This window comes from Miniopterus schreibersii (assembly GCF_964146895.1).
Source record: "Miniopterus schreibersii genome assembly, chromosome: 10".
NCBI classification, from domain to species: Eukaryota; Metazoa; Chordata; class Mammalia; order Chiroptera; family Miniopteridae; genus Miniopterus; species Miniopterus schreibersii.
The window spans coordinates 77,476,463-77,494,188 of record NC_138110.1 but is presented as its reverse complement, the minus strand read 5'-3'; the positions used below and the strand labels follow the sequence as shown (position 1 = coordinate 77,494,188).

General features: G+C 42.4%; 1 protein-coding gene across 1 annotated transcript in view; it reads right to left on the bottom strand.

Moving 5' to 3' along the window:
- CDH7 (cadherin 7) overlaps nt 1-17,726 on the bottom strand; it is a 106,537-nt gene that overhangs the window by 28,407 nt on the left and 60,404 nt on the right. The window contains exons 6-7 of the mRNA XM_081149829.1: nt 17,488-17,675; nt 3,665-3,918 (exon numbers count right to left, since the gene is read on the bottom strand). Coding sequence (XP_081005955.1) covers nt 3,665-3,918; nt 17,488-17,675 — 442 coding nt within the window. The remainder of the gene's footprint in view (nt 1-3,664; nt 3,919-17,487; nt 17,676-17,726) is intronic.

Here is a 17,726-nt window from a genome sequence, read left to right as displayed (position 1 = left end):
GCCCTGAGGACGGAATTGTCCCCTAGATTCCTGGGTGCTCTTAGGGTTTTTACCATCTTACGGACAACACACAGAGGGAAGTTCCCAGCGTTCAGAAAGATGACCAGCATCAGCAGCACACAATCCGTCCTTGCAAGTTCAACATACAGAGCCTGAAACGTATTTGGTATTCAGGGCCCAAATCCATAGGAAATGGTAAGCAACGGATACTTTACAAGGGAGGGGTAAAGCCAGGAACATGCTGGCCCTCAGGGACCCACCTTGCTTTCAAAATGCCTTTTTTTTTCTGGCTAAGTAACCTCAGGTATCACATAATCTTCAGCTTTAGCTTCTAGTTTGCACCTCGGGAAAGAGGAAATCAAAGTGCACACGACACCGTGGGCTCGGTGCCCGCGCTGGGCGGTGGGCAGGCTGTCACAGGGACACATTCGCAGTGGCGTCTGCTCCGGCCGATCGCTGGGCTCTGGGTTCACGTAACCTTCCCGCCTGTCGCTACTGCACTAAACCACCCAAATGCTCTTCCGTGCTGTTCGGTCCCCAGTCTTTTTTTAAGGAAAGGACAGAAACACAGAGAAAACTTATGGATAGTTTTCAATTGGTCTAAAAAGTAGGTAACATTTTTAAAATTCTGGGCAAGGCAGGGATCGTGTGGAAAGAAGATCTCAATTTCACCTTGCTGGAGGCAAGTCAATGCTTTCTTTCTAGAATGCTAATCTCCTGTTCAGCATATCAGAAAATATTCCAAATGAAAATGGCATACGCCAGATTTCAGTATTCTACTACAGAGACCGTGGATAAACTAGAACACGAGTTCACCCTCCCATACTGCCTCACAATTCAAATACTAGAGGCCTAATTTTAAGCAACTACAGTGAAACTAACGCTGCTGCTCCTTTCCTCGAAGAACGCAACATCCCTGGAGGTGCAGAGCGCAAGGCTCACAACTGTTAAGGCCCTTCAGGTGCCATCGCAACCTGGGGAACGCTTTTCCTAGACCTCGGAAGACGGTGCCCTCTACCCGGGCATTGGCGTCTGCGGAGGGAGGGCTGACATTCTGCCAGTCACCTGAGTGCCCAGTGCAAACACATGCTCATGTTCATTACCCAACTAATAACATTTTCTTTGTGTTGGAACATATATGAATACAAAATAATGTTGAATATGGACTGCCAATACAATTGCTTGTAAAATATGTCTCCTTTCACTGACGCTAACTCTGAAATAAAAATGGCATGGAAACACCATAAGCTATAATAAGAGCAACGCATAATGACGCTCCTTCCTAATACTTCAGTCAGCTCCTTTCCCCTCCTTACCCAGCCCTCAGAGAGCCCGAGGTAAGTAAGGGGGGCAGGCGGGAAGCCTTTCCTGTCCCTGGGCCAGACGGAGCTCAGCAGGCTGAGCGGCTCTCCCAGGGCCCCGCAAACAGCAGCGCCGGGAAGGGGCCAGTCTCTGCGGTGATGCCCGGGACACACCTACTCACCAAACTGCGAGATGACACTGGCCTGACAGGTGTCATAAACGGGCAGAGGAGGACACGTATGGGAGAGACAAATCCAGGAAAATAGAAGCTATGAACGACTCCGTTGAGCACATACAAATAAATAAATGTTTCAAGAATTCTATTATTAAATGAAAGCCAGTAAATTAATTTTAAAATGCCAAAGAAATCGTCACACAGAAAATAACATTTTAGTTCACCCTGAACAAAGTCTGTCTCTATTTGTGAAATTTAGGTATTAGAAAATCCCAGATAGATAGTATTAATCTGAACTTTTAGGTCACCTTTCTTAGTTTTGAGAAAATTAAAATGAGATAGAGTTACGGTGCAGGCAGCTTCTCTTTCGTTCAGGCCACAGAGATCTTTACCCCCAAATCACCAGAGCCCAGCCCCCGTCCCGCGTCTCTCTGAGCTTCGGGGACACACCTGGCGCTCGCTTCACCTGTAACGCAAGTCACGCCCACCTGGGCCGGCTCTTCCTGCCTCGGGCCCAAGTTACTCCATAATACTGTATTTCTTGACAAATAAAATATTATAAATGCAACATTTACTCTGCAAGGCTTTTAACAGGATGACACACAAGTGCTGAGTGACATTAGCCTGTCTTTTTCCGCACCTCCCGCTTCGTGAAAGCATTTGCTCTTTCCCCCCATGGAGTGAATGAATTTAAGCAGAAGTCAGACTATCCTGAGCAGCTGATCTTCGCCTACAATTGAGCTGTGGTGGTGGCTGGCGAGGGAAAGGGGCTGAAGTGTGCCACTGAGAGATGCGATGGCGTAACAGAGCCCGAATTCACGCCGGGGCAGGTCGGACGACTAGGTGGTGGAGCTGAGCTTAAGCCAGGAGCTGCTCCGACCAGGAGGCTGGGCTCTGACAGGGAAGAGGGGAGGCGTGCTCTCTCTGGTATACTCGTGACTCACAAATATGCTAGTGCACAGATTATATTCTTAACAGTGGCTTATGATCACTGCCTGTAAAATAATATAGCCATCTGCCTAGTCTGAATTTCTCATATAGACAAGGGAACAATGACTATGAGTTCAGTTTTGGAATAACAGTTATTTTATACCAATTCTTTACTAGGCTAATAGTAATGTCAGACAAAACGGGAAAAGAGCACTAGCTTCATATATATATATGGGGGGGTCTTATAGTTTAAGGCAGATAAAAATTATGAGCTTTTCTTACTGAAGAATTGGTGCCTAAATTACAGATATTTTTCATCCCGCTTTGCAGTCAATGTCCAGGCTTAGCTCAGAATTTAGCTCAAAAACACTCAGAATTCTCCTGTATGGGTTAATTCTAAAAGGCTGTGCTTATAAGCTGAACGTATCTGAACATGAAACATTCACTGATTTTTGCACACTATAGACTGTAATCAAATCCAAACTGTCCCACTGAAAAGTCTTACTTACGATTCCAAATTAAGACATGTAATAAAATGTAACTTCAAGTATGTTCTATATAGAATATTCACTTAAGACATAATTTATCATAAGTTCACACACACCAATACATGAGTACACAAAAACATACATGTAGACTTCAGATTGTAAATTATGGGCAAGAAGTGTGAAATGGAATACTGTGATATTTTGAAATGCTCTAAGACTAAATTCTGCTTATTCTAAAAAAGAGATTAATCAGTTCTAAGAATGCATCTAGTCTCTGTACAGGAAGACTGAAAGGACATTTAAAAATTGTCCATATATGAGGTATTATTTAAGTGAAAATAATGAACTACATAAACATATGCTATCCACACAGACCAATATGAAAACAACAGGATTTGTTTAAAAATCCGCCCCTAATTTCAACGATCTCTGCAATTCCCTCTCTAATACAGGCGCGCACCCCGTAGCCGGGACGCGCGTCGCTGCCTCTCTGAGCGCCCCGTGCTCGCAAAGAGCTCAGGCTAATTGGCCGGAGAGGCTCGTCAGCCGCGGTCTGTGGACCATCACAGACGCCTGGAAGTGCTGCTCTGTGATAACGGCCTCGGGACATCAGGTGGCACATCCTGCATGAGTAAAACGGGAGCTGCGCTGTGGCTCGCACGCAGACGACACCGGTCTCTGCTGGGAGCCGAGCCCGACGTGGCCACGCGGGCTGTGGACAAAGCGCACTGCTGCGACCCTGCGGGAAGGGACAGCACGGAGCTGCTACCTCACGGGGCTGCTGGACGCATCTGGGTCATGCGCCGAGACCGTGCCAATGATGTTCCCAACTTGGGTGGCCTCCGACACCTCCATGGGGTACAGCGGGGAGGAGAACACGGGGGGCTCGTCCACGTCTTCCACGATGATCTTCACGGTCGTCGTGTCGCTGAAGGGCCCCAGGCTCAGGAAGCGAGGGTCGGCGTCCCGGTTGGCGGCTTCTATCCGGAGCGTGTAACTTGTTTTGGCTTCGAAATCCAGGTCCTGCGGGAAAGTTATCAGGGAAATTACATTACCGATTAAGTAGCCAGGAAGCGGGGCCCCGTCACTTATGACTGTCAATAAGCACGGAGAGGACTCGGCCGCACGGATGGAGCGCCGGCACTGGAAGGGAATAGACGCCGCCAGTCGGAGTCCTTGCTGCGTTCCCGACCCATCGGCCGTCCTAAGCGGTTCCACTGCGGCTGCAGGGCGCACCGGCAAGTACATGGCTTCAGAGCATTATCTGAAAGACCACAGATAAGGTTTAAATATATTTTCCAACAGGGACACCGACGCAATATTCTTCAACCACGTAACTGACTGCACGACCCACGGGGGCACATGAAAAGGAAAGAGAAATGCAACTTTTGACTGAATTTCTCACTTAAAAGGATTTTCATTGATTTCAGAGACTCCATTATGGTCATGAGGGTCCAGGTGCAGCCCCAGCCGGGGGACAGGTGAGGCTGACAATGTGACCACGCAGAGGTTCCTCTAGAAGCAGCACCCAGCTTCCCCTCTGCCATTCCTCCATCAGGGTACTCTCTCTCTCTCTATAGTAGATGGCTGTCAGTTATATTCCAGACTCTCTATTCCGTAACTTTTCAGCAGGATTAACAGGCCAACACTATCCTCAAAAGTGTGACCCGAGTCAAACCATACGGTAGCTTCTTGAAAGTTGCAGGGGAATTAAATGCACTAGTGAGGCACCGTCTGTGAAGAAAAAGAATTATGTCCTCAATATGGCGGAGGGTTTTTGTTTTTTTAAATTCTCATGTGAGGATATTTTTTCCATTGCTTTTCAGGGAGAGTGGAAGGGGGAGAGAGAGAGAGAAACACGTTTATGAGAGAGACACATGGACGGGTTGCCTCCTGCATGTGCCCCGGCTGGGGATCGAGCCTGCAACCGAGGTACGTGCCCTTGGCTCGAATCGAACCCGGGACTCCAGTCCGCAGGCCGATGCTCTACCGCTGAGCCATGCCAGCCAGGGCCATGGTGGGGTTTTTATGACAATAACATACATCTCTTTCTTCAAGGGATAGAGAGTCACAGTTTTGTTGTGATTTTTAATCTCAATCTCAGCCCTGAAAAACTGTCCCAAAATATTATTCACATTGAATGATGTAAAACATTTTCAAAAAGTAAAGAAATGGAAAGAAACACTATCAAATATAAAGCTTAATTTACTTGTCAGTATTGAAGGAAAAAAGCACTAAGGAAAATGGGCTAAAGTGTAAACTGGAATCCAAATTCAACCATGTCTCTGAGCACATGTGTGCACACATGTAAGTATGCGGGAACTCCACCTCGCCCCACTAGGATGTGCTGCTGATTAAAATTAATTAAACAACATAGTTATGTATATACAAAAAAGGGTGTGTGTGTGTGTGTGTGTGTGTGTGTGTGTGTGTATATATATCTGTACATATACATGTGCAATGTGTACATATGCAATACATATGACATACATATATACTACTAATTTAAAACAACACACATGCCTACATATACCTACATGTATAAAAAATATAAATTTATACACTGTGCGTGTGTTGGCACATAAATATGACAAAGAGATTCCATGGCCCATTACTGATTAATACTGAGGGGAAAACATATAAATCAAAACTCAAAATAGGTTTACTATATCTGGACCAGAAAGCACTTACTGAAATAGTTATTTGCTTAACATCTGTCTCATCCAGGAGAATGTAAACTCCAGACTTTTTTGCTCATTACTAGCATATTCAGTGCCTGTTACGAATCTGGTACATAGAAAAGGCTCAATAAATTCTTCTTTAATTAGAAAAAAACTTGAACATAGACATCCAAGCCACAAGAGACTTAAGCTGAACTATACCTTGTCCCAGAGAATCCTGATGCTGGCGTGGGAGGCGGGGAAAGGAACAATCAGGGATATTGTTTTTCTTGACCACAGATACCTTCACAGAATTACTGTGGGAAATGCTTAATTCTTAGCTGGGGTTTCATACAAAAATGGTAGACAGAGCCCTAAACACCACCTTATTAATGAATTCGGTGACATGTTTATGAGGCTACCTTTTTGTCTACTATCTAAAAGTACTTTGAGCCCAGTGGTTCTCAACCAAAAGTGAGAATCGAGACCACCCAGGGGAACTTTCTCACACATGCCTGGCCCCTTCCAAGACTGGATCCAGCAGAGCCAGGATGAGACACAGCGGATGTATCTAAAAGGCACCGGGTCATCAGATGCAAATCCTCCTGCAGGAAACCTGACCTCCTCATTCAAGTTTTTTGGGGTCTACACACAGAATCCAATATTTAATTTGGGCACTGTTTAGAATAAAGCAAAGCATTCTTATTTTCCTAAGTACATTTACTTAGAAACTCCAGATACAAATAGCTTGGGTACTCGCCTATTTAGTTCATTCTTATACTACTTATAAGACTGACAGATTACATGAGAGAAATCTTACTTTCACGCATTGTGTCTGTGTGTGACAGAGTGTGTTTTTTAAAAATCCTGTTGACCGTCTCCTTTTAAAATAATTGAAAACCATCACAACTCTTAAGATAGTCATTCAGGCTTATCAAAAGGGATACCAAGTATTTCTCTACTCCAGCAAAAGTTTGCCTGACTTATGACAGAATCATCTCAAGCTTACTGCACAAATGAATGCAATTATTTTAAAGCAACTGTGTTTTTTAAAGATGGGTCTAAAAGGCGGCAACATGAGGTGCAGGCATCTGGATGCCACTAAATCATCAAGAAACACAGTATCCTGCACGGGGATTGGCTGCCTAGAAGCTATTATGAAAATAGAGCAATAAAAGAATTCATATGAAGGGTAATGAATCAAAATTACAAAGGAATTGCTGCGCAAAATGGTCGTCAGAGCAAATCAGAATCAGCCAGACAGCCAGCTTTCCGAGGGGTGCGGCGTGATGGATAGGACCGTTAAACCAGCTGAGGAGAAAGCTTGTGCGCCGAAACGTAAACTCCTGTTTCTCTCTCTTACGGATTTCTGTATAAGCGATGCATTTCATAACTCTTAAGAAGATATAATGAGCAGCGTTATACTTGGGGGGGGGGGGGGAGTGTTAAAATGACAATTGAGGAAAGACAGAGGAGGAGGAAAGGGAAGGAGACACAGGTAACGTCTGAACAGGTCCTAGTCAGTATTTGAAGCTACATATCACTGGAGACTGTATGTAACTGGAAATTTAACCAAAACACTGTTGGTGCCGTTGCCCACAACAGCAAGTAATAGGTAGGATTAAAAGAATGTGGAAGCAGGTGTGAGTCATATAGACCCGGAGAGGCGATTCCCACGGAGCATCCTGAGACGTCCAGAAGCCGCTCTGTCACCTGTCAGGTGCCATTTATGTCAGAGATGGTGGAAGAGAGAAGAGCTCGTTTGGTCTAGACTTCCCCAAACGACACAATTGGACTGCTTAAATTTATTGCCATCAAAAGATGATGAACTTCAGGATTTAAAAAAACTAAACATTGTCGCTAAGGCAGGGGTTGGCCACCTTTCCCTATAAGGACCAGATAGCAGTAATCAGGCTCTGCAGGCCACGCAGACGAATCCTGCCTCGTGGAAATGGATTCCTGTGGCCTTGTGCCAATCACTTTATTGACAGGCACTGAAGTTTGAATTCTATATAACCTTCCTGTGCCACACAACATCTTCTTTCGATTTGTTTCAATCATTTAAAAATGCAAAACCATCCTGAGCTCTTCAGCTGATACAAACACAGGCAGGAGCTGTTTGCCAGTCCCTGACCTAAGGAGCACAAAACAGCAAGCTCATCCTTCTAGACCAGATGCCCCCCTCTTCCTCCCACCCGTCTGCTGCCCTGTAAGTGAGCTGCGCGTGTAAACAGCGCACTTGGCAGCTGCCAGTTCAGTTCACCGGTTGCCCCTCCTCTCTCCCGTAACGTTTTCTGCCATTTCTTACGGAAATCGTTCTGCGTCTTCCAGTAACCCCCTTACCTAGTAATGAAACTTCATACTGAGAGCTAAGCACAAAGAGGGAGTTTTACACACATCTTTAACATGCATTAAAAAATAGGCAAGGCTGGCATTGTTCATTCATGCAAAAACTATATAGCAGTGCGTTCCAGTGAAAGTCCAAAGCTGCATGTGTACTGGGGGCAGAGAGGCTATGTGAACTCAAGGTCATGTCCATCCACCACCTGTCCCCTTTCTGCTAAAACAAGTTCTTTAGTCTCAAATAGCAACTGGGGCCTCCTATTGTACGGCCTTAGCACTCTTAGGTCCCTGCCTACCTCACCAACCTCAGTGTTGCAGTAAATTATTGATAAATGTGAAGCTCCTGGGACAGTGACCTACACAGAGTAACTGCTGTACAAATTTGCTGTTATTGTTGTACTATTGTTAGGGGCATTACTTCTTGCTATATTATGAGCAAATCAAAAGGTAAGACCATGCGTTTCTCTTCTGTTTCCCCCATGACAACGGGGCCTATGTCTTTGGCAAAGTCAGTTTATAATACTTATCTCTTGAATTAAAAAAAATAGTGGGGTCTCAATAGTTCCTACTGCCATTTTTAGCTTTTTCAATCGTACAACCTCAGTTGAAATATAATTTGAATTCATTTAATAAAATAATAGCACTGCATTCTCCCCTTCGTATAGCTTGGCTTTGGGGGTGCAGCCAAACATGCTGTCATTTAGCTCAAGGACTTGCTTTTAGATCTCACACTTTGGGTCAATGCTGTTGTTGCTGTTTCTGGAATTTATTGAAGTTAAATCCGGGAAACTCTTCATTCTGTTCTTCTGTTTGTTTGAGTGCCTGTGTGGGTGTGTGTGTACACATGTGCATGTGTTTGTGTGTATGCACAAATGCACTTGAGCATGTGTAATTATTTAGTGTCCAATGTTTAATGTTGATTTTGTATGAAAGAACTAAGACTGTTTTCATCTCTAAAAACATTTCTTTCTCTAAAGATTCCCTCTGTCTTTTGGATCAAAGCACATCCTGTTGCTTTCAGTATCCTCCCAGCTGATCAAATCGATGACCAGATGATATTGAGGGAGAGAGGTCAGATCTAGATAGGAGGATTCTGTGAACTCCAGGTCCTTGAGGCTTCTGGTCATTTCCTTACTTGTTATATCCTGCTTCACTGTCTAACAGAGGTTCCAGGACCCACCAGTTCCCTCCATGATTGATAACAGAGGCAATTCCTCTTACTTATCTGAATGTGAATTTTTATTTATTTGCTTTATTTGTCAGTTATTTTTAAACTCTGTTAAAATACCTTAATCCTGGAAAAATAGAACAGTTTGTCTTCTCTAAATCTTTCTCTGCCCAGCTAACTTAAAATTTTCAGTTTCAACAAATAATGTCTAACACATTCTTTCCCCGTTACATATACATGCTTCATGGATGTTCTCAATTGTCCCTTTACGTTTAACTGCCATGCATAGGCTTATGACTTCCAAACCCAATTTTGTACTCCAGACCTCTCCTTCAAGCCACAAATGTTTATTTCTGACCTCCTAGACACATTTACCTGGTCTCACATGTGACATATTCCAGAACACTTCATCATCTCCACACTCCCATCACGAAGGAATGACAGAATTATTCATCTAGTTACTCATACTGGAAACATTCATTTCACCCTGAAAGTCTCTCTCCACCTTCCCTTATACAATCACTAAATACTCCTCTCTTTCTAGGAGTCCTAGCTATTAAAACTAATTTAGGTAACCACATACCATGGGAAAAGAAGCAATGGAAATTATACATTATCTTTGACTTATAATGAGCAAAAAATTAAAATAATAATACAATAAAATTCATGATGGGTTCCCTGGAAAATGCCTTTGACATCACACACATTCTGAGAACATTGCTCTGATAAACTGGAAATCAAAGAAATATTCCTAATCAAGCAGGGTTAATCTCTGATGAAGTCCATCATGTATTAACATGTGCATTACTATCAACTTTCTTCAAAGGGTGATTTCTTTTTTTATTGATTGATTTTAAAGAGAGGAAGGGGAAAGAGAGAGAGAAATCAATCTGTGGCTCTACCCATCCATGCATCCACTAGTCAATTCTTGTAAGTGCCCTGCCCAGGGATCAAACCTGCAACCTTGGCATATCCAGATGACGCTCTAACCAACTGAGCTACCCGGCCAGGGCCTTAAGACCCTAAATTTATATCTAATCTTTATTTTTCAAACACAAATAAGTTTTAAACCTTAATACATATATGACAGCGTATATACAGGCACGTGTTAGGATCTATAACTCATTAAATCTAATATCCAGCCTTTAAAATGAAAATAAACCAAAACTTATGCCTTTTTGATCAAATAAGAGAAATATCTTTGCTCCATTCTGAGAAATGTGCAGTGGGATTAACTGAATCAAATCTCTGAATGGAACCCGTAATGGGAAGGCGAAAACTCAGCTGGAAGTGTTGGCATGATTTCCCTCCACCACACATCCGCAGCATTTTAGGAAACACTGAAATGCATACTTGACTCTCAGAACTGTCCCCTCATCACTGCAAGTTGTGGAGAAAGGACACATTTCAACAACTAGACAGCAAAGCCCAGGGCTCGGAAATCTGGGCGGCAGAGCTGAAGGCTGGCAGGACCCCGCACGTTCTAACTCTTCCTCCGGACAGTGAAGAGGGGCTGCCCCGTGATCAAGCCTCCACAACCAGGCTCTAGTATCTGAGGGTTTCGACTTCATCTAACCTCTGTTAGGGTGTGGAGATGACAAAGCTATGAAGATCATTCAGCACATTTGGCCTGAAGAAGCTTAAAAAAATGTAAGCCACCCACGGGCCCAGACGGATGTGTACTTAGGCTTTATAGGAGACGCCGTTTGCAAATGCTCATTTTTTACTGCACTGTTACTCTATGGTAATGCATTTTATAGAGGCAAAATTCCCTATTCCATATTTAATCCCAGCTGAGGTCTTATGCTGAAAACAGAGGTGCATCAGAGGAAGGCTTGTCGTACCTCAAAGGAAAAAATAAAAGACTACAGCTCCTAAAGTGAAAATTATGTTACCGCAATGTGAAAGAAAGAATTCTGGGTGGAAAGACAGTTTTCAAGCACATGGGGTGATATTTATGTTTACGCTTTGTGAACTTTGAAGCAGTATGTAGCTGGTTATAAAGGTTACAATCCAATCATTCATAAACGGCCATAAGAAAAGTGTACGCAGTGTTTTAACTTTCTAAAACTGCACTCTTGTCATCACTTTAAACTATAGAATCATGTTTATATGTCTAGGAAAAGCAATTAAATTATTAAAAAAATACCTCTCTGAAAACACCTGCACCAATTGGTAGCCTGTGGGTCCTGCATATTTAATCACAGGAATAAGCACTGAAGGCAACACTTCACAGTTCTGTACTTCTTTTTCCAACATCTTTTAAGAAGACTGCTTTTATGTTCTCTCCCTGCTCCTAAGTTCACCCGACGCCGAGAACGGCGTGTGCAAATGTTTCAGAGTGTGACGGCGGTTTTCTCAAAGCGGAATCGACCCCACGGCAGCCACCATGGCGCGGCGGGCTCCGGCTTTACCAGGCTGCAGGGACAAGGCGGGCTCAGCTGACGATCGGGGGGCACAGGCACGAAACGCCCGCGCTCCCCAGGAAGGCTCCTCCCCAGGGACGGGGCCTCCGTGGCGCAAACGTCAGTGCCCTTTGGAGACACAATCACCAGGACAAGGGCTCAGGCCCCAGCAAGCCTCGCCGCGTCCCAGCCACGTGAGGATGCAGATGCTGCCCCGGGAAACCCACGCAACAAATGGCTCACTTCTGTGGACTGTCCACAGCCGCCTCTCGTTTATCTCCGTGAAAGGGAAAAACATTCCGGGACCAGGGGAAGGCGGTGTCATTTGTCTCCTTTAGAAATGCCCTGGTTTGGGTCAGAATGCCCTTGTGACCGGATTCCGAAACCCACTCTGGATTTCACAGATGCCCCCACGACACCGTGGGACAGGAAGGGCACTGAGTTTAGGGGATTCATATATATTTTTGCAGACTGTAGGGGGGAGGGAAGCCTCTGAAAATGTTTTACCTGGGAGGAAATGTCTTACCTGGGATGGAATTTTACCTCAATTTCACTTAAATCTTGAGAAACAGAACTAAAAAGCAGAATCCTGTCCTTGAGGGCCACACGCAGTTATAATTCTGACGGAATCAGAAAATCTCAGGGACAGACTTCCTTCATTCTAAGAAAACCACTCCAAAGAGACTTCAGTTAAAAAATATATAAACAAAGACACCTCTGAAACAGAGACTGGAGATGCTGTTGGCGTCATGAGAAAGCACTTGGACTTGGGGGTAAAGGCTGCCTTCGTGAGTCCAGCAGACTCCAGGGCTTTTAGGGGGAGGATTTCAGGGAGGTGGACCAGAGGGACGGCTCTTCCATCCACAGCTCCTAGTGGCTGAAGCCCGAAGGCCGGGCTGAAGGCCAGAAGCTCACACCACTGTTCTCATGAGCTGTCATGAAACTATCAGTTTTTCACTTACTTCTGTAGCTCTCACTGTTGAGAGCTCTCATTAATTCTAATAATTCTTCAATGGATACTTTTAGAATTTCTAAGTTATATAACAGCATTAGTGATCATTTCCCTGCTTCCTTTCTCTTTGCTCTCTAACTCTCTCTTATTTCCTTGGTCTAAGGTGGATCCTTTTCAAACTAGGCAAAATGATAAAAATAAAATGGTGTTGCATCTGAACAGCAATTTTTTTAAAAGCATGGATTTAAGAATCAAGAATCAAGAAGCTAGAAGCAGGTCATAAGCTCAGAAGCTATTAGAACAGTAGTTCTGGAGGGAAGCAAGGTAGCCAACCTTAAGATAGTGGCAAAGAGAACAGGAAAAACACAGCCAAGACCTACTGTGGACCAAGGCGGCGCAGGACAAGAAACTAGAAACAACGCCGAGCTTCAAATATAATGATAATTTAAAAGGTGCGCTATGTGACCAAAACCAGAAAGATGACTTGTTAAATAAATACTGATATTCATTACGAAGAGTCATTTGAAAAGAACTGAAATGCTCAAAATGAATTAGTATTACCGCAGACAGTTCCAATAATAAGGGATCAAGAGAAATTAGAAAATATGATTTTCTATATATTTTATTATAGCTGTGCCTAAAATACCATGTAATAGTTATTTGTAATCGGTTCTCATTGCTAATCATTGTACCCTATGTCCCTACACCCTAACCATGGCCTCGCGGGGGGCGTGAAGGCAGGAAGGAGCCCCTGCGCTCACATCGCCCGTCCGAAGGCCACGTCCCCGCCCCGGCGCAGTCCCAGGCGAACTCCCTCGGCCTCGCCTCCTGCAGTGGGCCCGCGGGCCCCTCCGTCTACACGGGAAGTGCTGTCCATCTGCTACTCAGCCCCTTCCTGGGGCCACGGTCAAATCTTTGCGGCTGGGTGGGGCTGACCAGCTGACTGGCGTGCGGGGCCTGGGCTCCCCTGGACGCTTCTGCAGGGCCCTGGACACGTACCCAGGTCCCCGTGGCCACAGCTCAGTCTATGAAAAAACCTCGTGTTTATGGAGCCGAGGCGACCTCGCTGCACTTGGATTGGACCAGGCCCCACCGAGGAAGGGAAACACACACACAACACACTTCTCCTTAAACAAGAAAAAGAGTTCCTCCCGATCATTTTACGTCCCCAGTTTACTTGTTTGGTTTAAGGAGGAAGAACAGGACCATTTTTCCAGATTTAAAGATGAGTGAGTGCAGGGGAGCAGAGCCCAGGAGACGCTCACGGGAGGTGGGGTGTTTGAAGAGCTAGAAGATTCCTCTTGCTTCCAGGAATGAAACGGGGCTCAGTGGCTACTCTGGATCTTCGAATGGAACTGAGCAACAGTGGGATGTGCAAATGTGCCGGGGAAATTCCAGTTTAAATAGTTCTGGAGGTGCCACAGTCCTTGGAGGGTCCTGTGAGACACTGAAATATGAACCTGATTCAAGGTTTTTAAAGGGCACAAGCACTAGAGTAATGCAAGGCCTTAGGACAGTAAGAAGCTCAGCAGCTGCACATTAAGGATGAATTACGTCTTGAACAAACTGATAAAGTAATTCTTGAGAATGATAAAAGTATGGATTAATAGTTTCCCAAGTAAAACTAGATGCAACTATAAGGCCATGAACAACTTTTTCAAGTTAAAACATTCAGTCTAATCACCAAGCTGGAATTGCAGAGAAAAGTAAACGTATCATTTCCACTGTTTTTAATCAATTCTCTCAGGAACCTCTCATTCATGTTTGCTTTTTTCAATATCACTAAGAATTCTGAGTTGTATTGGTTAGACACTGGAGCAGATTTTCAAACCATGCAAAATTATAATTTTCAAAAATAAGCTTGGGGATGGAGTTTTGGAAATAACACTTAGGCTCATGCGGACCCCAGTGTCTGCTATTTACTCAGAATTGCATGAAAAGGGGGGGATGGAGAGTGTGAGGCAGCCTTTGCTAACACCAAGTACCTTCATCGTAAAGAAAACTGGGAGGTGTTCTCTGTACATTACAAGCAGCAGAGGTCTGTTTAGATTTTACCTTTGTCAAACAGCAAAGCTGCAGTTCAACTGCCTCGTGTATTCTCATGAGCTCAGAATCATTACTAAGGCGCAGGGCTGCACTTAGGTCCTGTCACCTGTCACTAGACTGTCCTGCTTCCTGAATCTAATGGTTTCTAAGCGGAAAATACATCCTGCGCCTGAGACAGGACTTAAACACAGGATCGCCCACCTCAGCGAAGGTGGGGCAAACGTAAGCAACCGCGTGAAAAGTAATAAACCACCACTCACTTCTCAGCCTAAATTATTATTCCTATAAACAGAGTGTGTACCAGACTCAAAATGTTACACAACAACGTCACGTTGGAACTCAGCACCTGCGCTCTCGAGGGATTTCTTTAGAAGCCCTGTATTTAACCTAAATGTGATTTTTTTTAACCCTTGACAGCTAGACAACCAACTCAATCCTACACTTTATAGTAGTCTGGAACCAACAAAATTTGCTTTGTTCATTACTAAGTTTTTTACTGGTGATTGACGGCGCAGCAGTAAAAGTTGTGCAATTTTCCGCCATCCTTGTTTCTCAAGGTTTCCTCTGCGCTGAGGGTGCTTAATTTTTCCAAAACGATCACTGGCATTATGTCAGGAAACAGGCAAGGGAGGAGAAGTGACAAACACTGAACAAAATGAAATTCACTTTTGGTTACCAAAAATTTAAACAGAAATAACACAATTCTGTTCTTATAGTGAGCAAAGAAATTATGAAACTACTTTGCTAAGTTCTCATAAAATGATAGATTGATAAATATTTACCAATTTTAAGTATTTACTAGGCGCAAAACATCACTCAGGTGGCTATGCATGGGTAGAAATCTCCAGTATGAAAAATTAAAAATCCATTGATCTAAATGCTTAAAAGGTCTGGAATATTTTTGAATCTTAATTCACTCTCCAGGGGATGATGTCTTTTTTAAATATCTGAAAGAGCTTCAACAATATATTAAACTTGATCCCACTGACTGACATCTTTACGACTTAGTTTTGCGTTTAGATCAGACTTTCTGTCCATAATAATACTCCATGAAAATTATAAAAACTGTTAATGTGATATATTCTGGTTTGCCTTTTAATATTTTCATGAATCTAATAACACTAATTATGAAAATAACTAATGTATATTATATATTAAAAAATAAAGATAAGCACAGGAAACAATTACTATTAACATTTTCACATATTTCATGCAATGAAAAAGTCTATATAAGTATAATTTATTCTATATACAATTTATTCTATATAAATATGCAACTTTTATAAAATTTAAAACATAGTGTTTATAAAATTAGAGATACTTTTTTTTACATAATATTTTTATAATCCTTTCCCATATTACTTAACATGCTAAAAAATATCACATCATTTTGATGATGTACAAGATTCTATAATATGGAAATATAAATCATTTAACTATTTCTTCTTTTGCTGGGCATTTGATGTTTACATATTTTTGCTGCACTAATAATACTTCCATGAGATTGTTGAGAAAATCAACATAAAGCCCTTCTATTACTCAAAATAAAGCCTAACAGATATTAATCACTACATACAATAACATAAAGGTTAATAATTATGATTGATATTATAAGTTATAAATTTTCCCCTTGTAGTTTTTTCATGAGTTTTACGCTTTGAGATTAAATGCATTTTCATCCAGTTTTTTCTATAGATTTCTTTTTAATAATTCTCTAAAACATCTAGGCATAATATTAAGGGACTGAAGATAAATTTTTGTTCTAATACTAAATCAATTATCTCATATCAAATATATATATTGACTTGTACAATTATTTATGCTATGCCATTATATAAAATATATATATGTGCTCATTACAATATCACATAAATAGTTAAACATTCTTGAATATGAGCAGGTTGCTTTCGAATGAATCCCTGAAATGTTTAAGCAGCAGTGTACCTTACTGCATTCCTTTTATTTTAGACAACAAAACAAAATATTTTACCAACAGTTGGCCAATCCTATTTATTGTAACTTTTTTACACAGATTTTCACCACCTGAGCTAAAATAGCAGCTGTCCATGGGAAATAATTGCAGAAATATTTTGCCCATTGGCCTGGAATCAAACATATGTTTTCCCATAACAACTAAAATATAACTTCCTTTTTTGATATGTGTTAATTATCGAGGAGAGTTAATTACAGAGTTATACACCTGGACTGTCAGACTGGCATAAAATCCCAGCCTCACCAAAGGAGGGATTTTCACATATATTTCAATTTTTAGTGTTTCCAATATTTGAGATAAGAGTATATTCTTTAATAATTTCTTTTGACACTTTTTAAAATTTAACATTTCTCAAAGATCATGTCTAAACAGAGCAGAGGGAGTCAATAGCTCAGCTCTCCACATCTAATCAGTGTTGGGAGCTAATTTAAAATCACCATGGCGGACAGCCTTTAGTCTGGATGATGATGATTTCCTTTGCACACATATGGAGGGCATTATGATCAGCTTCACAACGCATCTCAAGCATTTCTATTAGTGTACGAATTTTAAAAAACAAAAATTGGTAAGGTAGCAAGTTTTCAACATTTTGGTCTCTATTTCCAAGTTTATTTATATTATTTTCTTGCACGTGGAGTGTTATCTAGTTTGCTTGCAACGGCATTGGGTGAATTTTAGGGTTTTATTACCAAAATAATCAATGAAGAGGCAAAGTCATCTCTCCAAGCAGATCAACTACAATGTGTGAAACACTTGCCAGTGTGCCTGTTGTCAAGGAGCTATGGATAAGCGCTGGGTTTACTGAGAATTGACAGGGTGTGATTCCAAGTGTCATTCAAGATTACCCAAGATTACGACACCTACAGATAAATGCACAGCTTCTCTTCCTAAAATTAAAACAAACACACAATGGTACCATATGGCCAGTCAGTTTGTCTAATATATTTTTCCATCAAAGTGGATATGGCTTCTCAGTAATCTCTGTGAAGTTGCCATATAGAAAATAAAAATAAATCAAGTATTACCTTCTGTATAGTAATGATTCCTTCCTGTGTGTCTTTGTCAACAGAAATCTTGAAAACCCCCAGTCCATCACCATCCACAATCCTGTATTCCATTTCTGCATTAGCGCCTATATCTGCGTCGGCGGCTTTAATTCTGGCCACGACAGAGGCAACTGGCAATGACTCAGGGACATTATATTGGTAAGATCCTGTGAAAGTCAAAACAAAAATGAGCCAAGCCTTACACCAAGCTAACCGAG